The 23,311-nt window shown below is 42.4% G+C and overlaps 1 protein-coding gene across 3 annotated transcripts in view; it reads right to left on the reverse strand.

The window, feature by feature from the left end:
- The window catches only part of TNPO1 (transportin 1), a 113,717-nt gene that overhangs the window by 30,565 nt on the left and 59,841 nt on the right, over window positions 1–23,311 (reverse strand). For all 3 annotated transcript variants that reach the window (XR_008316509.1, XR_008316510.1, XM_053297566.1), the window contains exons 15-18: window positions 18,965–19,051; window positions 3,174–3,281; window positions 2,415–2,573; window positions 2,227–2,314 (exon numbers count right to left, since the gene is read on the reverse strand). Coding sequence is in view for 1 of the 3 variants with exons in the window: in XM_053297566.1 (XP_053153541.1) it covers window positions 2,227–2,314; window positions 2,415–2,573; window positions 3,174–3,281; window positions 18,965–19,051 (442 nt within the window). In the remaining 2 variants the exon portion in view is untranslated. The remainder of the gene's footprint in view (window positions 1–2,226; window positions 2,315–2,414; window positions 2,574–3,173; window positions 3,282–18,964; window positions 19,052–23,311) is intronic.

The raw sequence follows: 23,311 nt of genomic DNA on the forward strand, positions 1-23,311 counted from the left end.
CCCAACTTGGCCTTGTGCAGAAGGGAGGGAGTTTGTCCCAACCTTCTCTGCACGAGGCCCAAGAAGGGTTCCGTTTGGCCCTTTTGGTCAAGGGGCGGGGTTTCGGCCAGGATCGGCCACTCCCCGCCCCATTCTCTTTTCAGTTGGGGCCAGGCAGTCACAGGAGAAGAGCTCTTTCCTCCCTCCCTCCCTCCCCAGTACAGAGCGGGTCTAGCGACTGGTCGCCTGAAGGGGCCGAGTAGGAATTTTTTGCTCCCAACGCATTGGCCACTGTTGGGGTTTTTTTCGCCTACTCCGTTCTGTGTTCTGGGTGCGTAGTTAGAGTTAGGTTGGCCACAATGGCAGTAACAGTGTGGGCCGGGTGGTAATTTGAGAGTTAGAATATTGGTAAGCACCCTTGGATATGTAAAAGGGTGATTGGTTAATCGCTCCTTTGTGGCCTGTGCAGCACGGGGAAAATGATTGCCATGAAACCTGCTTCAGGACTTCTCCAACCTTTGGGCTGCGCGGTCCGGGGTGGATGAATGCCTAGAAGTATCCAGATCCTCTCTTACAGAAGGAGGGGTTGGCTTTGAAGGAATTGAGTGGGGCGTACCTGCCCATTCCCGAGCCAGGGTGTGTCGCCCAGTAGGGTGATGAGTAGGACTTCAGAGTTCTGACCTGCTTCTATTGGCCCGCACTGTTCTCTAAGGGTGATTAATCACCTGGTGTTCCAGTCTGCCATGTCTATGTAATAGTTAATAAAGTTGTGGCCCTTTTCATCCATATTAACTCTACGTGTCGTCTTGAGCTGGGGTCTGGGGACAATGTTTAATTCTTGTTTTAAAATGTTTTTAAATTGTTAATTGTTGTGTTATTGTTTTTAATTTGTTTTAGCTTTTCATTGTTTTACAAGTTTGTTTTAATTGTAAACCGCCCTGAGCCATTTTTGGAAGGGCGGTATATAAATCAAATAAATAAATAAATAAATACTGTAATGCGCTCTACGTGAGGCTGCCTTTGTACGTAGTTCGGAAGCTTCAGTTAGTTCAAAATGTGGCAGCAAGGCTGGTCTCCGGGGCAACCCAGAGAGACCATATTATGCCTGTTTTGAAACAGCTGCACTGGCTGCCGATATGTTTCCGAGCAAAATACAAAGTGCTGGTTATTACCTTTAAAGCCCTGAACAGCTTAGGTCCAGGTTACCTTAGAGAGCGCCTTCTTCGGTCTGATTGCCCACCACAGGCTAAGATCATCTGAGGAGGTCCGGCTCCAGTTGCCACCAGCTTGTCTTGTGGCAACCCAGAGGCGGGCCTTCTCTGTAGCCGCTCCTGGACTGTGGAATGCGCTCCCTGCAGACATCTGTAATTTGAATTCTTTATTGGAATTTAGGACAGCCCTAAAGACCTACCTGTTCGGCCTGGCCTTCCAGTGCTCTTTTTAAAGGGTCTTTGATGTTTGTGAACCGCCCTTAGCTATTTTGTAAGGGCGGTCTAAAAATCAAATCAAATCAAATCAATCAATAAATTCCATGCCATGCCATGGATAAAGAAAATGAGTTTCTAAGACCTATCTGCAGACACATGAAATCATGATCTGTAAAACAGCAGATAACAAGAGTCTCCAGTATACTACCTTTGACAAGGGTATAACCTGGGCTATGGTTACACAGGTTACAACGAAGGTAGATTGTTGTTCACACACATTCTATAAGGCTGCCCTTGAAGAACATTCAGAAACTTCAGTTAGTGAAGAATGGTACTGCTCAAGTTTTCATTGGTGTGCCAAACATTCTGACCATATTATGCTGATGCTTTTTTAGCTGCACCAGCTGCCTGTCTGTTTATGGGCACAATTCAAGATGCTGCTTATTACTTTTAAAGTCCAAAATAGATTAGGACCAGGGCACATGAAATATTGCTTTCACCCATATGAAACTGCCTGTCCCCTAAGCCCCTAGCAAGGGCTTCTTGCATGTTTTGCTATCATCAGAGGTTTGCTGAGCATAGGCATGCAACAGGGCCTTTTTCATGGCAGCACCCAGTATGTGATACTTCCTGCCACAAGAGGAGAGAATGACCTTCTTGCTACTAGTGTTTCACGAGCACTTTATGTTTTCATAAGCTCACAAATGTGCCTTTACACCTAAGAAACAGCACTTTCAGTCACTCCAGTGTACTGAGCACAATGATTTAAAATTAAAACAATATTTCTCTATATATGGCAAGAACTGCAATGCCAACATACCAATGCAAGGCTTCACATGTTGAAAACATGCCTTTGTCAGATCACCTAGCAAGGCAAAAGAACTCTGTCGTACCTCAGGCATTTTATCCTAGAAGAGAAAGATGGACATCAATGTTAGTTTACTTTTAGAAAAAAAATTGGGGCGGAGGCGGGAGGGGAGGGAGAGAGATAGAATGAATTTGGCTCACCTGCATGCATTGGTACATTAGTGTCAGGATATTGCTCCGAGCCACTAGCTGTTCAATGTTTCCACCAAGTCCTTCAGCTAAACCACTAAGTAAATCAAGAGCCACAATCATGAAATCTTTATCTGGAGCCTCATACTGGTCAGGTTGAGCATTGTGTAACTGTAACAAAAATAATGTGCTTAAGAGGTTTAACATACAATGCATGTTGTTAAACCTTTATTTTTAAAAAGCCAACAGGGTTTGTCAAAGGATAAATCTCTTTAAGTATATAAATACTGGATTTTAAAGCTATGTTTCCTCATACTATGTGAGTTCTCTCTCACATAACACTAGAATCAGGCAGGGGTCATCCCATGAAACTGGCTGTCACGAAATTTAGATCCAACAAACGGAAGTACATTTTTACAAAATGCATAATCAACTTGTGGAATTCTCTGACACAAGATGTGGTATTGGCTACTAGTTTGGATGGCTTTAAGAGGAGTTTGGATAACTTCATGGAGGAGAGGTCTATCACCTGCAACTAGTCATAGGGCTATAGGCCACTTCCAGCCTCAGAGGCAGGATGCTTCTGAATACCAGTTGCAGGGGAGTAACAGCAGGAGAGAGGGTACGCCCTTAGCTCCTGCCTGTATGCTTCCAGTGGCATCTGGTGGGCCACTGTGCGAAACAGGATGCTGGACTAGATGGGCCTTGGGCCTGATCTAGCAGGGCTGTTCTTATGTTCTTATACTATAAAGATTTAAAACAGAAATATACCATGGCTTGTGCAAGAGTCTTCTGTACCAGATTTACACAGCGCTGGTACACAGGTTCACAGTATGGAAGGAAGCCAGATTGCAAGGCAGTGGCAACCGAAGATAGGCACTGGAATACAGAACAGACAGAGGCCACACTGAAGATGAAGACTTACTTTTGAAACTGCTAATCAAACGTAACACTGAGAAGCCAGAACCTGAATATTGTTTTAAATATGAACACTCTTAATAAGAAACCTGGGCCTCCAGATAGATTTATTTATTTCAATATACTACAACCTGTTTGCAGAGGCGTATCTAGGGAAAATAGTGCCTAGGGCAAGCACTGAAATTGCGCCCCCTGTACAAACATCTGACACTCATCTTTCAGATAACTTTACCATAATATCAGCTGAAAAATACAAGTCAAGCTTGTTAATCTTTTAATATTTCAAAAACTATTTAGCAGTGGATGTAGCCAGACCAAAAAATGCTGGAAAACTACAAATTTCAGTATGCTGGGGCTCATGCAATACCCAAATACTATGTGGAGGTGTACTTGGAAAACTAAACAGAAGTGCCTGTCTAATTCTCTACTGTGCATTGCAGCATCACTAGTATATAAGTTTTAAAAATAAATGGAGAATTTGACTTTTCCCAGATACTCTGAAAATAATTAAAGGATATGCAGAGTAAACTGTGTCACTGCTTGGAATATATTCTAGTCTTTCAGAACAACAGTTAAAATGAGAGAAAGAGAGCAAGAAACTCCCAGTGGGCCTTAATACTAAGGATTTCACACGGATTCAAAGACAAACTCACCATTCATAGCCATATTATTAAGACATCACATTTAACTCACTTATTATAAGAAGCAAAGTAAGAGCAAATGAATACAATCCTAGCTTATACGTTTCAGCTCAGTATTCACAAGCCCTGATTCTCTGTACATAGTGACAATCTGAATATGTGTACAGTGACTTATTTTTTAAAAAAATCTGTAGCCCCTTGGTGGGGGGGGGGTCCTAAAGGCCGTGGAGGGAGGTCTTCAAAGGTTCCCCCTCCCCCTGCTGGCCTCTAGGACCTCACAGGGACCATTTGAGCATGTGCAGTGGCCATTTTTATTTCTCTCTCTCTCTCTCTCTCTCTCTCTCTCTCTGCTGAAAACAAAATGTTTTGGGCAGCCATTTTTTTAATTTAAAAAAAGGGCGCCCCCCCCCTTCAAGTGGCGCCTGGGGCACGTGGCGTGCCCTGCCTGCCCTACCCTAGATACGCCCCTGCCTGTTTGTGCAATACATTTTGAGGGGGGGAAACCTTTGAAGAAAAAGCTCAACGCTAAGAAAGGCTAAAAAGGGATTTATTTTTTTTAAAAAGGCAGCACATTGAGTTTTCAATGTGCAGACTATCAAAAGGCAGTCTATTGAGTTTTCTTGGGAGCTTTCTTGCATCCATCCATCTGGATACAACAAACTGCTGCCTTAGACTGAAAACTTCTCTACATCTGGTGGTCACCACCAAAGCCAAAAGCAGGACTAGTGAGGGGTTTTTGTTTTTGTTTTGACAATGAGTGACATCTAACCTGCAAAAAAATTTTTTTTAGAAGGCCAACAGGACTTACCAAAGTTGTTTCTTCTCAGTGGATGGAAAGTTTTCCTGAAACAGATTACTCCTCACACTTGCTTAAGGGCCATTTCAATCACTGCAACCTTTTGATGGGAGGAAGCCCTGCCCAATTTCTAATAATAGCAAAGCAGGAACAAGCCCCACTTACAAAAAAATCAAGCAGCATTATAAGTAAAAATACATAACAAAAAAGGAAGCGATGGCAGCTAATACAGTCATTCATCTCTATGACACAAATAATCCTAAATTAAAATCCCCTGGATACACAGCCAATCATCCCTAGGCTATCCCTCAAGCAGCGAGGTCAGCAGAGATAGGCACTGTTCAGGTATGACACGATACCCTTCATTCACTGAGGAGAAAAATTTTTACGCTAGTCCAATGTTCCCTTCTCCCTCCCTCAGTGGAGGAGACTATCCTGAAATAGGATGTTAAAAAGTACAATACAAAATTGGCTGGAACATCTTGCTGCTCAAAACGCAAAAACATGCCAATATTCATGCCTCCTAGCACAGCTTCTGCATATTTAATTTGGAAAATGTTTGGCAAAGCAGAATAGAGTAGAGCAGGTAAATCTACATATCTTTTCTACAGAAGGATGTGATAAGCTGAATCAAGTACTCAACACAACTGAAAGTTTCTCCCTCACAGAAAAGGGAGATCAGAAGTTATGGCCATCCAAACAATATCTTTGAATGCAGAACTCTAATGGATAATGAATGACCTGATAGGCTTTTTGTAATAACTGAGAAATGTGCACATTCCACAGGGGACATCTATGAGCAGTCAGAGAGCTTAGGAGAGAAGCTTCCTCAGGGAAATACTTTGAGTGAGGATGATCAGAAGCTGATCTTGACCCTGAAATAATGGCAAAGAATGCTACATGGTCCTTGAAGACATTTGGAAAAACGACTCTAGAGTTCTGTGAAAAAACCATAAAACCTACCACAAATCTACTTTACTTTCATCTGTACCATCACTATTATTTTTTCTTGTTTACACAGTCAGACAGGTGTTATTGACTGGTTTGTTTATCCAGACATCGAGTCCTTCCCAAGGACCTGGGATGCAAGCATTTTATTGTCAATTGTTATAGATATCATTACAGAATATAGGCTGTTCCCAGTAAAGCTGCTTTTTGTAATTGGCTGATGGTGATTACTGTGGCCCCTATGGTGTTGAGGTGCTCTTCAAGGTCTTTTGGAACTGCACCCAGGGCGCCAATTACCACTGGGATTATTTTGGTCTTTTTCTGCCACAGCCTTTCAATTTCAATTTGTAGATCTTTGTATTTGGTGATTTTTTTCTATTTCTTTTTCTTCTATTCTGCTATCCCCTGGTATTGCTATGTCGATTATTTTGACTTGTTTTTCTTTCTTCTCGATTACAGTTATATCTGGTGTATTGTGTGGCAGATGTTTGTCCGTTTGTAGTCGGAAGTCCCATAATATTTTTACATCTTCATTTTCTTCAACTTTTTCAATTTTATGGTCCCACCAATTTTTGGCTACAGGTAGCTTGTATTTTTTGCAGATGTTCCAGTGTATCATCCCTGCTACCTTGTCATGCCTTTGTTTGTAGTCAGTCTGTGCGATCTTTTTACAACAGCTGATTAGGTGGTCCACGGTTTCATCTGCTTCTTTACAAAGGCGGCACTTGCTGTTTGTTGTGGATTTTTCGACTTTTGCTCTTATTGCATTTGTTCTTAGTGCCTGTTCTTGCGCAGCCAGTATTAAACCCTCTGTTTCTTTCTTCAAGTTGCCATTCTTAAGCCATTGCCAGGTGTTGGTGATGTCTGATTTTCCACTTATATTGTGCAAATATTGACCATGCAGTGGCTTATTTCTCCATTTTTCTGCTCGGTTCTTGACTTGTTCTTTCTTGTAGGCCTGCTTTCTTTCATTGGTGTTGAATAGTTTCGCTTTATTGACCATTTGAAGTGCATCTTCTTCACTGTCCTTGATATATTCTTCAAGGCCTCTTTTCTCCTCCTCTACTGTTTGATGGACTTGTAGCATTCCTCTTCTGCCTGAGCTGCGAGGGAGGTATAGCCTATCGACATCACTGTGGGGGTGTAGAGCATGATTGATCGTCATGATTTTCCTGGTCTTATGATCCAGCGTCTCTAGCTCTGCCTGGGTCCAGTCTATTATTCCTGCAGTGTATCTGATAACACGTATAGCCCAGGTGTTTATGGCTTGTATGGTGTTCCCGCCATTGAGTTTGGACTTGAGGATTTTTCTAACTCTCCTGATGTATTCACTTCCCATTTTTCTTTTAACTTCAGTGTGTGCAATGTTATCAGCCTGGAGAATGCCCAAGTATTTGTAATGTTCTTTCTCTTCCAGGTTCTTGATCTTGCTTCCATTGAGCAGTTCTATTCCTTCTGTTTTTCTTATTTTTCCTCTGTTCATTATTAATGCAGCACACTTGTCTAGTCCAAACTCCATTGCTATATCGCTACTGAATTATTATTATTATTATTATTATTATTATTATTATTATTATTTATTTGATTTCTATATCGCCCTTCCAAAAATGGCTCAGGGCGGTTTACACAGAGAGATAATAAATAAATAAGATGGCTCCCTGTTCCCAAAGGGCTCACATTAAAAAAAACACACCACAAGATAGACACCAGCAACAGTCACTGGAGGTACTGTGCTGGAGGTGGATAGGGCCAGTTACTCTCTCCCTGCTAAATAAAAGAGAATCACCATGGTAAAAGGTGCCTCTTTTGCCCAGTTAGCAGGGGTTATCACCAGGAAGCTTTCCAAGGGAACTCATAGATGTGACTCAACACTCTTTAGAACAGTCCACTTTTCTCTTATAATAGTCCAAGGATACACTTGTTGAGTGCCCAAGCAGCAAGGAAGAATCAGCTTGGTCAGGATGTAGCAGGGGATGCTATACCTGAAGAATACAAGATCCAGGAACATTCATGCAGGCTTAGTCCTCAAAACCACTAAAATTAAAAATGGCTTTCTTCCTGGTCATTTGAGCAGGTGCAAGAATTAACTCTCTCTGCCCTATGCTTTGTGCAGCTACTGTTTCCACTCCGTGACAAATAAAGCTTGCAAAGCATCTGAGAGTGCTGTAGCTGACTGGAGAGGCAAAAAGATATACAAGATGAAGTAGAAGCCTTTAGATCAGAGGAAGAAAGAAGGTTTGGACTGCACTATCCTCATCATAATCCTGGCAGCTCAGCCAAGCTCTCTTTGCAGTAGTTAATTAACATTCCCCTCACAGGGATCACTACTAAAGACTGCAAGGGAGATATTGCCCAGCAAAGAAAAGGAATTACTTTGCTTCCTGAAGCAGTAACCTGATCTTGCCTTCCTAATACTAATACTTATGGAATACTAATACTTCCTGAAGCAGTAAGTAACCTGATCTTGCCTTCCTTGTTTGTTCATTTATGCTTTTACTTTCAAATTGTCTGTTTGGACCAGCACACATTCACCTGGCCACAGAGGGTGAAGCTGGCAGAACTAGAAAAGTAGGTGAGCTCTAACCAATTTATTGGTTAGAAGCCTCTGTGTGGAGCTACTACTTCCTTAAAGAATATTTCCCAGAACGGTGGTCTTGCATCTGGCATTACTTAGATAGCAGAAGTCTCTGGAAGCATCTCCCACAGACTACTATGAAATAGCCCCTGTTTGAAGTAGGCCGTCACACTGAGTGTCACAGGAACACAAAGACAACTCAGGGTTCCAAGCACCACTTAATGAAGAAGAATGATCAACGGCAGAGACCCGGAAAGAAAATCTGGCCCCTAAGATGATTTACACAGGTCAAATGATACAAGACATACTCTGATAGATTTTGCAGTTTATGTAATGAATCCTTTTTCACCTGTTCAGGAGGCAAAAGATCATCCACTCTCCTACTGGTTAACACCTTTGTTTGCTGAAGAAAGGCAAGGTCACCTGAACCCTGAAGTCTGATGAAATAAGGTGAAAAGGTACAGGCACATGTGAATTCCTTGCAGATGCAGGTCAATTAAAAGGGAGACTACCAGCTTTGGAAAAACAGGGTGCTTACCTGTAAGGTGATCTTTCTGGTGATCCATGTTCACGCACAAAATGGGTTCTGCATCTGCACAGTAATCCCTGCAGAAAAATCTCATAGCTCCAAGAGGAACTCTTTGGCTCCGCCAAATTACACACATGGTGTGACTGTTATTTTGGTCAGGAGAGCACCTTCTCCTCAGTTCCTGACTGGCCGTTGTGGTGAGTGAAGAATGTGGATAGCCCAAGTCATCATTACTGCAGAAGTATTCTAGCAGCAGGGTAGGCAGAGTGGGTGTTGTGAGTGAACATGGATCACCAGAAACATCACTCTTTACAGGTAAGCATCCTGTTTATCTTTGAAGTGATCCATGTTCCCTCACAAAAATTAGTTATTAGTGAGCTTACCTAAATGGTAGGTGCTAGGATAGTTAGAGCACCTTTTAAAGAACTGTGAGACCAAAGTTGGCCTCTGCTATACCCACAGCATAATGCTTCACAAAGGGAAGACCAAAGGAACACAAAGCTGTTTTGCAAATGTCTGTCATGCTTATGCCGGACGTGGGCTGCTGAAGTGTCCATATGTCTTGTTGAGTGTGCCTTGACACCCTGTTTATTGTTGCACATGAAGATGAGTTCAACCAGCCAGTGTGATAGGCTGTTCCTCTCCCCACCCCACCCCCACCCTTATAGGAGATGAACAGCTTATTGGACTTCTTGGATGCCTTTGTTCTGTCCATGTAATAAGAAGGAGAGACCTTTTGACATCCAAGGAGTGCAAAGACTACTCCAGAAGAGTAGAAGGGTTCATAAAAAGGTAAATAAGACTATGTTTTGGTTCAAATGGAATTCAGAGTGAGTTTTGGGTCTGAAAGACAGATCCATTCTTGGAACAACTTTGTCTGGAAGGAATTTCATGTAAGGGGAGAAAGCTCTTAGAGCTGTTAGTTTGCTGACTCTAGCCAACGTAATGGCAACCAAGAACACAGTCTTTAAAAAAAGATTTGAGGGGACTCAGTGGCTAGTGGTTCAAATGGGGCCCCCATAAGAACGGAGAGAACTAATGAGAGACTCCATGGTTCAATGGGCTCTCTGAGTGGTGGAAACAGGTTATTGATCCTTTGAGTCAGGGCGGGAGAATTCAGTGTGTGGGTCCCACTCAGGATGTTTTGTGGAGAGTGCAGCCATATGAATCTTGATGGAGGCAATGGAGAGCCCCAAACTCTTCAGACCCTTTTGGTATAAAAGGGCTTTGACGTATGGAAGCCTTGTAAGGATCAAATCCTTTGGTAGCAGCATGCTATGCTAACCTCTTCCATTTGCATTAATAGTTGCTTCTAGTTGACTATTTCATTTCATTTAGAAGTACGTTGTTTAGAAGTTGAGCCTCCAGGCAGTTAGGTTCAGCACCTGGAGATTGTGGTGGAAGATGTGGCCTGATCCCTGTGATAGGAGATTTTGGTGGCATGGAAGACAAAGGTGTTGTCCTCAGGACAGACACAGTAGAATTGGAAACCACGGCTGTCTGGGCCACCATGGAATCAGCAGAATGCACCGTGTTCCCTCTTGTAAAATCTTATCCATGATTCTGGAGAGCAGGGTAAAAGGAGGAAATAGGTAGTACAAGTCTCTTTTCCATGGCATCTGAAAAGCATCTCCAAGTGAGTTCAGCCTAAGCCTGCCCTGGAGCGGTAGAGGCTGCATTTTTTTCTTGTTGTGTGTCGCAAAGAGGTCTATTAGTAGAGTTCCCAAGTTCTGAAAGATGTTTCAGATAATCTCTGGATTTATCTCCCACTGGTGTTGACATGCTCAGGGAGTCCAGCAAGATGTTGTCCACTCCCTTGATGTGCAGGGCTACTGGACGCACACCATGCTCCACTCCCATAACTGTAGTATTTATAGAGAGATCGAGAAACTGTCCCTCCTTGGCAACTGAAGTAGGACATGTTGTCCAGCAAAACTTGTACCACACTAGATTTCAGGGTGTGTAATAATATCAGCAATTCCAGAAAGTGTGTATGCAGCAATTGTTGCTGCGGTGTCTATGCCACTTGAGCATTAAATCTCACGCAGTGGACTCCCCCATCATGTTAGGGAGGCATCTGTTGTCACCGTACTTGATGGCGTAGGAAGTTCGAAGAAAGAGAGAGAGTTTATCCTGTCCACCACTGTAGGGATTGTATTACAGGTGGTGAAAGAGTCAGCCACATGTCTGGCTGTCTAAATTCGGTCTGAATTCTGATAGAAACCAGCTCTGGAACCGGCTTCTCCTGAGCCTTGTGTGAGTTATGGTGGCTGCGCAAGACGCCATCAAACCTAACAGCCTTTGCACAGCACATGCCCTCTGTCTCGGCTCATGTGTGAAAATGGAGATCATTCAAATGATTAAGTCCCTCCAGTCCTCTGGGAGATAGGCTCTTTTAGTCTGAGTCCAAAACTGCCCCAATGGATTGTACTCATTTTTGTGGTTCTGGGATTGATTTTTTACAGTTTTCTTTGATTCCTAGCTTCACTAAGAAGTCTAGGATGTATTGTACATATGAGATCATGGTATTTTTGGACTCTGAGGTCACTAACTAGTCATACAGGTACGGAAATATGGATATGCCCCACATCCTTAGGTGCACTATTGTTGTGCTTACACATTTTGTAAAGACATGTTGCTGTTGAAAGGCCAAAAGGGTAGAACTGTGTACTGGAAGACTCTTGAACCTACAGTGAATCGCAAGAATTTCCAGAGTTTGGGCCTTATTCCTACTTGGAAGTAAATCCAGTGTGACAAACCATTCTTCCCTTGCTAGTAGAGGAAGGATGCCTTGTAAGGATATCATATGGAACTTCCTCACTTTTACATATTTGTTCAATTGGTGCAAACCCATAATAGGACAGAGTCCTCAATCCCATTTGGGAATCTGGAAATATATTTTGCATTCAAGTCCTTCCAGTCCTTCAGAGAAAATGGTTCTATTGCCCCTTTTTGAAGTAAGGAATGAACTTCTTCTAAGGTAGGAGTTGATTTGGTGTATTTTATACCTGATAAAACAGAGAGGTTGGTAAATTCTATGGCATAATCTGTAATCTTTGATACGCATGCATCCGATGTTATGAGACACCAAGCATGGGAAAAGGGTGCTAGCTGTATGGGAGAAGGGGAGGATACTCGAGGTATTTCATGGACTAAGTTTCCAAAGAGTCTGCTTTGATTATCTTGTGTCTTCGATCTTTGCTGTTGTCGGTCTTTGGGGGATAAGGTTTCTTCAAGCCAAATCTGAAAGATTTTTTGTAATCTCTCCTGTCAGATTGTTTGTATTGGAACCTTTGTCTGACATAAGTTTTGAACTTCTGAGTATAGACTTGTTGTGATGGGTTGGAAATGAAAGTCTTTGCTGTGTAGCGTGACTTTCATATTCTCCATGGTCTCGTCAGTTTGTGTGCTGAAGAGATAATCTCCCTCAAATTGAAGGTTCTCTCTTATCCTTCATGTCTGATTGAAGGGAAATTGACCTAACCCAAGAATGCCTAAGGGACACAGGACCCGCGATGATGCAAGATTCTATATCTGTCAGGTGTTTGACTGTGCTTAGGTGCCGCCTTGTGATGTCAGATTTGCCGAGGAATGTTTTAAACCTGTTACAAAACTCTTCTGGCATATCCTTTAGGTTGTCCTTCAGGTTGCCCCAAACAGAATAGTGATACTTTGCCATACATGCCATGTAGCTGGCTATTTTGATGGATAAGCAAGGAGTAGAATCTATGTCCCATGGCATCTAGCTTTCTGCCTTCTTTATCCACTGGGGCTGAGTATTTCTTGCCCAACTTAGTGCTAACTGCACAATCAACCAGCAATAAGTTTGGTGGTGGATGTTTAAAGAGGAAGGGACATGATTCTTCCTGAATTCAGTATAGGCTCTATAGCCATTTTGAAGAAAAGGTTGAAGCCGACGGTGTCCCAGCATGTTTTTGCTGAATTTGCTAGGACTGGCAGCATGGGTAAAGACGCCAGTTGTGATGCTAAAGAACTGGTTATAAAAATTATACACAGGGTCTTTGACTTCCTGTGTTGGTGATTTCATCTCTAAACACAATACTTTTGTCATTTCAGCCACCTGTATCCTGTAGGACTTTATTTCCTCAGTAGGTGAATTTGAGGGTAGATTAGTAACATTATCATCAGGAGAGAGATCTGAGCGGTTTTCTGTTTAAACCAATTCCCCTTCTGAAGAAGAGGTTGAGTCATATTCACCACTGGAATGTTCTCTCTCTTTTTCAGGTCATTTATCCACTGATGGTGAACGAGGATCAATCACCACATCAGGCTCTGACTGGTGAGTATGGCCAGTAGCACACTGCTTTTCCCTTGCAGGGGGTACATTAGGAACCATTGGTCTTCTGAAGGGGGAATCAGCAGTAGGTCTGGTTGAGTGCTGATTTCCTTTAGGGCTAGAACTTTTCCCAGGATCACCTCTCCGTTTCATAGACTTCCACATCCTGTAATCTTATGGAAGTCCAGGAAAGGGTAGATAATAAGAGTCTCTGCAGCGCCCAATACCTCTTTATCTAGCCCAAGTCTAAAGTCTCTGGAGAGCTCCAATAGTCCATAGGTCATGTCAAGGATGAGTAATGTGGAGAAGAATGGTGGTACCTTTCCCTCCAGGAGTAAAAGGGAGAACATCTAGGTGTTATTCTCACAAGATAAGATGATCGAGTCCTAGGTACTGGAACAGTTTCTGATTCTTCATCACCATCCAAGTCCATGCATAGAAAACCTTCTAAAGGTAGAGCCTGATGGGGTAGTAGTTGTGGATCCCATCAGAGTGTCCCAATTTCTTGAAGTAGATTTTTCACATACAATTGGGGATGTCCCCCTAAAAGAGAGATGCCTTCCCCTACTTGAGTCCTCATCACAGTTGAAACAAACCAGAGACACGTCTAGTGAGAAATCTATTATAATAGGATGCATTGGAGATCCTGGTCTCAGCAAGGGTTTCCTGTATTTCGGCAGTTGACATAGTCGATGACAACATGGTGATGGTCAATATCAGTGTCAATCAATGAATCAATGGGGATGGAGATGTTGGTAGAAATTGAGTAGATCTAGTGTCTGCCGTTCATACTGAAACAGATGCCGGTGCCACTCCCAATGCCAAAGGTCTTGCAGTGTCTGGAGTGCTTAGAAAACTTTGATGACCGCTTTGCACAGTTGATAGAGATGGGGTATGCAGGGACGACTTCGAGGTCGACATCGGAGTTTTCTCCAACAGTGTTGACACTGATGTTGGTTGGTAGACGCCAACAATCAGATATTCTAAGATATTCTTAGAGCTTGAGTGGCCTAGAGAGTCTCCTCTCTGATGCTTCTGCTTCTTATGGTGTCGACATCAAGAATCCCTGCCAATTTCTCAGGCTTTTTAAGAGTCAAGTCACCCTGATTACTTCCATTTGGAGGTGCTTGGGTCACCACTCTTGGGAAGCCCTCCGACATAAGCCCCAATCCCAATGGTTGACTACTGTTCAACATCAACAATGCCAAAGTCAATAGTAAACATGATCTTGGCATCGGTGTCAGGGGTCTGAGTGCAGTTTTGTACAATGCTGCCCTTAAACGGAGCTACCTGCTTTTCCTTATTTGCTTGGGAAAAAACAAACTGCTTTTACAGGACCACCCACTGTGGTGTTTGCCCAGGCAAATTAAACACTTATCATGCCTGTGAGAGGAAGGTAGCATTCCTCTACAAGAGGCACATTTCTTGCAAGTTTTTTTAAAAGAGTCCATTAGAACAGCAGCCAAAACATAGTGCAAAAGAGAAACCTGAAACAGTCAGTTGTTCAATAGCCAGTAAAATCACTGATAGAACAAATTTAAGATGAAATCTAAAAGAAAAAATTTAAGATGAAATCCAAAGAAGAAACCAAGAAATAGTCCGTAGTCAAAGCCAGAATAATCTATTAAACATTTTTTCTCACAGGAACTGAGTAACTAATGGAGTGAATCCTTCACAATGCGGACAGCATAGTGGTTGAAAAGGAATTGAGGAGAAAGTGATCTCCAACCAAAAATAACAGTTGCACCATGCACATAATTCAGCGGAGCCAAAGAGTGCCTCATGGAGCTATGGAATTCTTCTGCGGGGGGGGGGGGGCGGTTCTGCACAGGTGCAGAACCCAATTTGTGAGGGAATGTGGATCACCTCAAAGATGAAAAGCTTCAGAGCAGAAGAGCAAACATGTCAATTGTTTCTGTAAGCCCACCTAAAGTATTTGTGGAACTTCTGTTGTGTGGGAACATGCAGAAATGCTGCATAGTTATAGTCAGCTTCACAGAGGCTAGAGGAAAGTTTCTTCCTTGAGAGCCAAAGTTACAGTTCTGAACGTTTCCATGTGGGATTTATATATTTCTTTTCTGGATTTTTATTTTTTTTGCTCAGACACAGCACGTAGAATACCTGAACACTTTTCTTGGGGGGAAACTGAATCAAATCCTGAATACCAAGGAAATGCTGGGTTGTGCAGATAACTCACGAGAAGTTTTGGCTTGAACCTGCACTTTGGAAGAACAAAAATTTCTCAAGAAACACAAATGAGTTCCAGACAATACATTTCATCAGCAGTTTTACTCATCCCACTGTGGAAGATGTTTCAGCAGCCATGTAGAACTAGTGCCATTAGCATCATGATTAAATTTGCAGTCTTTAAAATCACTATGTTTAATTGACTTATTAAAAGGGGCATAAGGATGTGTCAGAGAGTTTGGAAGGTTTCTTCTCCTCTTACAAATTGAAGGATGGACTTGAATTCTATCACAGTATCTTCCAGGCAAGGATTATCCAGGAAAGGAGAAACTGTTGGAATAGCCCGAGGGGTGAATGTACTCACTTTGTCTATTTAAATCCACAAACCTAGATGCCACAGTATCGACCACTCTGATGAAGACAGGGTAATGTAGAGTTTCTAATCCAGAGTAGTTTAATACCTAGGTTTATAACTGTCATAAAGATTTATGGGGAAAGGGAAGGGGAAAGAAGGGGGGAGGAAGATTGTGCTGTTGAGTCGGTGTTGACTCAACAACATGGCAACCACAAAGCCATGTGGTTTACAAGAGTGGCTTGCCATTGCCTTTCTCCTGCGCAGTATGGGATGATGCCTTTTGCCATTGTCACTGAAATGAGCATTTGCCTCCAGCACCTTCCTATATCACTGCTGCCCGATATAGGTGACTACAAACATATATTTACAAGGCACAGTCTGGGAAGCACACCAGTGGGGATTCAAACTAACAGCCTCTTGATCCCTAGGCAAGCTGCTTCCCCACTGTGCCACTGCAACTGATCATAAAGGCTTTAAGTCTTGGCTAATTTGAACTACACTGTCAGGAACCAGTTCAACTACAGGGTCGTCCTCTAGGGGGACACTTAAAGCTTCCATAAAGGTAAATAATGCTGTCAATTTAATTTTGACTCATGGTGCTCACAGAGCCCTGTGGTCTTCTTTGCTAGAATATACCATTGCCTCTTCCCACACAGTGCGAGATGATGCCTTTCAGCATCTTCCTATATCGCTTCTGCCCGATATAGGAGTTTCCCATAGTCTGGGAAATATATCAGCGGAGATTCGAACCAGCAATCTTCTGCTTGTTAGTCAAGCATTTCCCCACTGCACCACTAATACATGTATTAAGTGCAACCATCCAGTGTTTTGCTTGAAAGAAAAACTGACATACGCTCATATTGCTCTTGGAAAAAACTACCTTGAACCTGCTCTCTGAAGAACACAAAGAACCACCTGCTTCTTATATTCCAAAAGCATAGATAAAAGAGCAAGAAAGTTCTAACTTGAAGATAACTCTTTTGTCCCTTCATCAGGCAACTCACTCTCCTCCATATGAAGTGGAGAGGCCTGAAACACAAAACATTCTGCACCCTTTAGCTTTCTCACCAGACAACCTGCACTACTCTGAGTGATCAGGGTCTGACACCTTTAGCTTCTTGCTCTCATGTGGGATAGATATCCCAAGTTGTATTAGAATGTAATACACAACTTTTGGTTATAGTTCTGCTAGAACTAGCAGAAGAGCTAGTATTGATGAAAGTTCTTCATCATTCCACTTGGGGAAATCCTTTGAGGACTGAAGAGCCAAAATCCATCTCCCGATGAGCTGTAGCTTCTAACCACTATGTAGTACTTATACACAGCTCCACGCAAACTGAATGACTGTGAAACCTCAGGGCAGGATGGAAGGAGGGGAAAGATTATCTTCTGTGGTGGATTTATTCTTTGCACTTGGAACATTAATTTCTAAATCTTTGTGGGACTGGCATAATTGTTATACCTGATCTGCTTGGCCCCCCGGGGATGGTGAGGGAGAGTGTTGCTTGAAGGAGTGGGGGGGGGGAGAAGACGTCCTGTCCTTTAAGTCTAGACTTCCTTAATCTTAACATTCTTCATTCAGAGCCCAACAGCAAAATCCAGGATACAAAGACTTAATGGACAGCATCGAGAATAGTTAGTCATAATTAATCATCATTTAAATGAGTGAGTCAAGTTAACAATGACTAACTTAAGTCTTGAGACTAAGATGCAAATGCTGCTGCAAGTGGGGCAAAAGAGCCCTGCTACCCGATGGATGGACCAAGCTCCACAGAGATCATACTGCCCTACAAGTTCAAAAAGGTGGGAATTCATCATCATAATCATCATAGATCTTCTCCTTACAAGTGTGCCATGAAAATATTCAAAGAAACTCTACAAGGCTAGCTGGCCATACTCAGCAGCTCATTGTCTTGGAGAGTCCCCACAGAGTCAGATATGAGGCCCTCATCAAAGAGGACAGCATCTTGAGTTTGGAGGTTCCCCCACTGCTGTCTCTGAACTGGCACTGCCTGCCCAAATGGTAAGTTTTGATATGAAGGGCGAAATATCTAGGGCTCCCCAGAGCCAGATAGAGTACCCTCACTGAAGTGGGGAGGGGGTACGTCACTGTGCTTGGAGACCTTCCCACTATGGGCTCTTAATGGGTGCTATCATGCAAATGGCCAGGATGAAGGCAATATTGCTATTTGCAGCTTCTGTGTGGAGCCTGGGAATGGACATCTCCAGAGCCTAGAGGGCCCCCACCCACAAAGCTAGATACAATACTATCGTAGGGGGAAATGCTGGGTGGGAAAAAGTCTCTGTTGGGATGGTCCCTGCAGAGTCAGATACTAAACAGGAATGCCCATCCCAACTTGTAATTCTCGGGAGAAGCAAATACCTGCAGCATCCCCCTCTCCATTCGCCACACTCTGATTAGCAGTCACAGCCTTTTCTGTTGTGCCACCTGGGTTGCAGGAAGGGCAAAATGACCACTAGTATGAAGTAATTAAGGTACAGTTGAAAACCAAAGCCCCTATACACTAAGGTTCTAGCACCATTAAATAATTAAACAGAGAATCAGAAATCAAATATCAGCCAATTAAAAGTAGAAGATCAAATACGCTAGCTAAAAAATTGCAGCAGAAAATTAATTTTAAGTCAGTAAAATCAATATTAATGGATTAATTCCACAGTGCTAAATAATAAAGACAGGAAACAGAATATCAAATATAGGCCAATTAACTATGACAGTAGAAAATCTTGAGGTTAATTATCAATTAATGAACTAAATCAGTCAAGCCCCCTTCCTACTCTATCAAATCTAGGGAAGGTACAGAAAACTCTTGTATTTGTAGAGATTAAAAGGGAGCAGAAACTAAAAAAACAAAGAGAATATAATTGAAAAGAAAAACCTGTTTCTGAGGAGCAGGTGGGACCAGAACTGGGTGAGACCTCCTCCCACTGCAGGTCAAACAGATTGCAATGATTGACATAGCTCTGGCTGTAGAGCAAGTGGGAAGAGTAATTGATTTCTGGATACCCTTCCCCACTGAACACATTCATTTTCAAATGCAGCAGCTTAACATGAGAGTGTGAACACATAGCCAGAGTCCTAACTTTGGATATGCAATACCCAGAAGCAAAACCACACTTGGAACCAGTAAAGTTGGTGGCTTACATCCTTACTCAGAAATAAGTCCCAGTAAGCAGAGCTTCCTTCCAAGCAAGCATGCATATAATTGCTCACTCAAAGCTTCCATCATAGGGTGGCTATAAGAATGAAAAACGGTTAAGGAGAGCTATAAAGACAGAATTAAACAGTAGTACTTACCTCTAATAAAGGGAAAAGATCTTTATCTTCATCCTTTAGCATGTTCCATTTCTGGATTAGTGGAGGCATTAGCATCTGAATATATTCCTATGGGCAGTGAATGAAAATGATATAATTAAGCACTGCCAATGCCACACAATACTGAAGTAGAAACAATTTTAAAAACATTTACAATTTTTCCCCGTATTTTCAAAGCTATGTGGCATGATGACCCTCAGAAGAGTTTAAATTATGATAGAATCATAACACACCCAAGATATGCATCTCTAATTGCCTTGGTTTTAAAATTAAGCCTTTGCACAATTTGGACTGTATTCAAACTCTTCTGTGTCCAAATGTATGTTTCTCACTGTACACACAGGGATATATTTTCAAACAAACAGGAGTCTGGTTTAAACCCAGGGCAAAGGATGCCTTGATCTATAGATTAGGCTACAGGAACACGAATGATGGAATCTTAACTGCATGCCAAGGTCTACAAAACTGCATTAGAGACCACTAACTATTTTAAATTAACCAAAGATTCCCAGAATGACATCAGCAAAAGTTATTTACAAATCATTGTTGGTAGCTTTTAAAGAATATTAAGTCATTAACGGTTATGAGCTTAACCCGTGCAGAGAATCTGCACGCTAGTACATGATTGCTCTCCTCACCCCGCCACAGCCCACCTCACCTCAGAGATCTCTCCAACCTCACCTGAGCTGCACTCCTGCACCTCAGCCTCCATCCCACTGCTTCCACCCCCACCCCTCTTGGTCACTCCTCCATCCTTTTACTTCATCCCCCTCAGCCCTCTTGGTCACGGCTGCAGCACTGCTGGCACCTACTGGCCAAGCTGCAGCCCCCTATCCCCAGAAACCTCCCCCGCCTCACCAGAGCCCTAGTCCTCCCCACAGGAGGAGCAGCAGCAGCGGTTGACTGGGCCTTTCCTCACTGTCACCACTGCCATGGTTCCGCTTGTTCCCCTCAGGCTGCTGACAGGCCCGGGCTCGTACCTTGCCTGCCTGCCTCCCTCCACCAATAGCCTCAGTAGCCCCAAACAGTAGCAGTGGTTGACTGGGCCTTTCCTTGCTGCCGCTGCCAAGGCCACTTGTTCCCCTCAGGGGGCCGACAGGCTCAGGCCCATCCCTCACCCTTTCTTCTCTCTCTCTTCTCGTCTTTCTTCCCCTCCCTTCTTTCTCTCTCTCTCTCCCTCCCTCCCTGAGTTAACAGATCTTCTTCATTTTGTTTCCTCATCTAATTCACACAACGGCAGCCTCCTTCTCCTGAAGGGGCTCTTTCCTCCCTCATGACCCCTCTCTTCACAGACCCCTGCCCTCTCTCCCTCTCTCTCTATCCATCCATCCCCTCTCCTCTACAATCAAGAACATCTTCCAACCAGTAACAGTTGCATTTCAACTGACCTTAACCATCACAGGCTCCTCCTTCCTATCCGCATATGGAATCCCCACTGCCCAATCCCCATCATGCCACGGGCTCCTCCCCGCTATCTGCATATGGAATCCCCACTGCCCAATCACCATAGTGCTTCTCCTTGCAAACTCTTGCGACAGCTATAATGCATGGGATTAGCCATGGGTACGCCTTCAAGAATTATATAAACAGATGCTGTTTTAGATACATATGAAATTGCTGTACTATATAAATAGGTGCTGAATATGCATATAAGAGCCATCTTATTTATTTATTATTTCTCTGTTTAAACCGCCCTGAGCCATTCTTGGAAGGGTGGTATAGAAATCGAATTAATAATAATAAAGCAACAAGAACTAAAGCAAAAAATAACTGAGCACATGAACCAAACAACCACCAGGGTTCGACTTCCAGCTCTAAAAACAGTTGCCAAAAAACAACTTGCTCAGGTATTAAAAGATGTCAATGCTTCACTTGCAGAAATAACAACCAATAATTTGCAAGAAACAAACCAACTAATGTACAGTGCAGCGACAACAACACAAGAGCTCGGATATAAGATCAATGGACCTGTAAAAAAAGAAAGTAGTACATCACCTAAATGGAAGATTAGATTAGAAAATAAAACCTTCAGGCTTAGATCAGATGCTAGTAAACTGAAAGATATGAAAGACAAGAAGCTGAAGAATGAAAACACCAAACAGTATCTGATCCAAAAATACCACCTAGATTCAAGGTAAATTAGAGAAGTCCTGGAAATAATAAAGCAGCAAATAACAGCAGTGTCAAAGAAGATTAGCAGATATGAAGCCAGAACTACACAACACAGGCAGAATCTCCAATTCCAGTCGAATCAGACTTTTCTACCAAAGCATGGAAGGAGAAACTGCAAGAAACATAGAAACACCAAATAAAGAAGAAACAGTGCAATTCTGGGGGAAATTATGGGACAATCCAATAGATTATAATAAAAAAGCAGGCTGGATTAAAGAGGTCGAAAAATGTAACCAACAAATGCAAGCTCTAATAATAACACCAGATTTAATAAGTGAAAGAACAAAGAAAATTAAAAATTGGACTGCTCCAGGCGACGATGAACTGCATGGCTTTTGGCTTAAATACCTAACAAGCCTTCATAAACAACTATCAAAACAGTTCAATCACATTTTGCAAGGAGGTGATATTGAACATTGGCTAACAACTGGGAAAACTCATCTCATCATGAAAGACCCAGCAAAAGGTGCAGTTCCAAGTAATTATAGACCGATAACCTGCCTGCCAACCATGTTCAAATTATTAACTGGAATAATAGCAGATGAAGTAATGCAACACTTATTAACTAACAAACAGCTTCCAGATGAACAGAAAGGAAACTGCCCAAACACCAGAGGCACAAAAGACCAGCTGCTGACTGAAAAAATGATTTTAGAAAATTGCAAGAGAAGAATAACAAATCTAAGTGTTGCATGTACAAGAAAGCCTTCAATTCATTGCCTCACACATGGATACTAAAATATTTAGAAACAACTGGTGTCAGCAAAAACATTCAGATATTTATTTTAAAAGCAATGAGCATGTGGAGTACACAGTTAACAATCAATGGCGAGACACTTGGAAAGGTTAGCATTAGAAGAGGCATTTTCCAAGGGGACTCACTATCCCCTCTGTTGTATGTAATCGCCATGACCCCACTTTCACAAATACTAAACAAAGCAGGCCTTGGATACCAAATATCTAAAACATCAAGTCAAATCAACCACCTGCTGTACATGGACGATCTGAAGTTGTATAGAAAGTCCCAGTCAGAAATTGAATCACTGCTAAACACTGTCCGTATATTCAGTAGTGATATAGCAATGGAGTTTGGACTAGACAAGTGTGCTGCATTAATAATGAACAGAGGGAAAATAAGAAAAACAGAAGGAATAGAACTGCTCAATGGAAGCAAGATCAAGAACCTGGAAGAGAAAGAACATTACAAATACTTGGGCATTCTCCAGGCTGATAACACTGCACACACTGAAGTTAAAAGAAAAATGGGAAGTGAATACATCAGGAGAGTTAGAAAAATCCTCAAGTCCAAACTCAATGGCGGGAACACCATACAAGCCATAAACACCTGGGCTATACCTGTTATCGGATACACTGCAGGAATAATAGACTGGACCCAGGCAGAGCTAGAGACACTAGATCGTAAGACCAGGAAAATCATGACCATCAATCATGCTCTGCACCTCTGTAGTGATGTCGATAGGCTATACCTCCCTCGCAGCTCAGGCAGAAGAGGAATGCTACAAGTCCATCAAACAGTGGAGGAGAAGAAAAGAGGCCTTGAAGAATATATCAAGGACAGTGAAGAAGATGTACTTCAAATGGCCAATAAAGCGAAACTATTCAACACCAATGAAAGAAAGCAGGCCTACAAGAAAGAACAAGTCAAGAACCGAGCAGAAAAATGGAGAAATAAGCCACTGCATGGTCAATATTTGCACAATATAAGTGGAAAATCAGACATCACCAACACCTGGCAATGGCTTAAGAATGGCAACTTGAAGAAAGAAACAGAGGGTTTAATACTGGCTGCACAAGAACAGGCACTAAGAACAAATGCAATAAGAGCAAAAGTTGAAAAGTCAACAACAAACAGCAAGTGCCGCCTTTGTAAAGAAGCAGATGAAACCGTGGACCACCTAATCAGCTGTTGTAAAAAGATCGCACAGACTGACTACAAACAAAGGCATGACAAGGTAGCAGGGATGATACACTGGAACATCTGCAAAAAATACAAGCTACCTGTAGCCAAAAATTGGTGGGACCATAAAATTGAAAAAGTTGAAGAAAATGAAGATGTAAAAATATTATGGGACATCTGACTACAAACAGACAAACATCTGCCACACAATACATCAGATATCACTGTAGTCGAGAAGA

This window comes from Hemicordylus capensis, chromosome 2 (genome assembly GCF_027244095.1).
Source record: "Hemicordylus capensis ecotype Gifberg chromosome 2, rHemCap1.1.pri, whole genome shotgun sequence".
Taxonomy (NCBI): Eukaryota; Metazoa; Chordata; class Lepidosauria; order Squamata; family Cordylidae; genus Hemicordylus; species Hemicordylus capensis.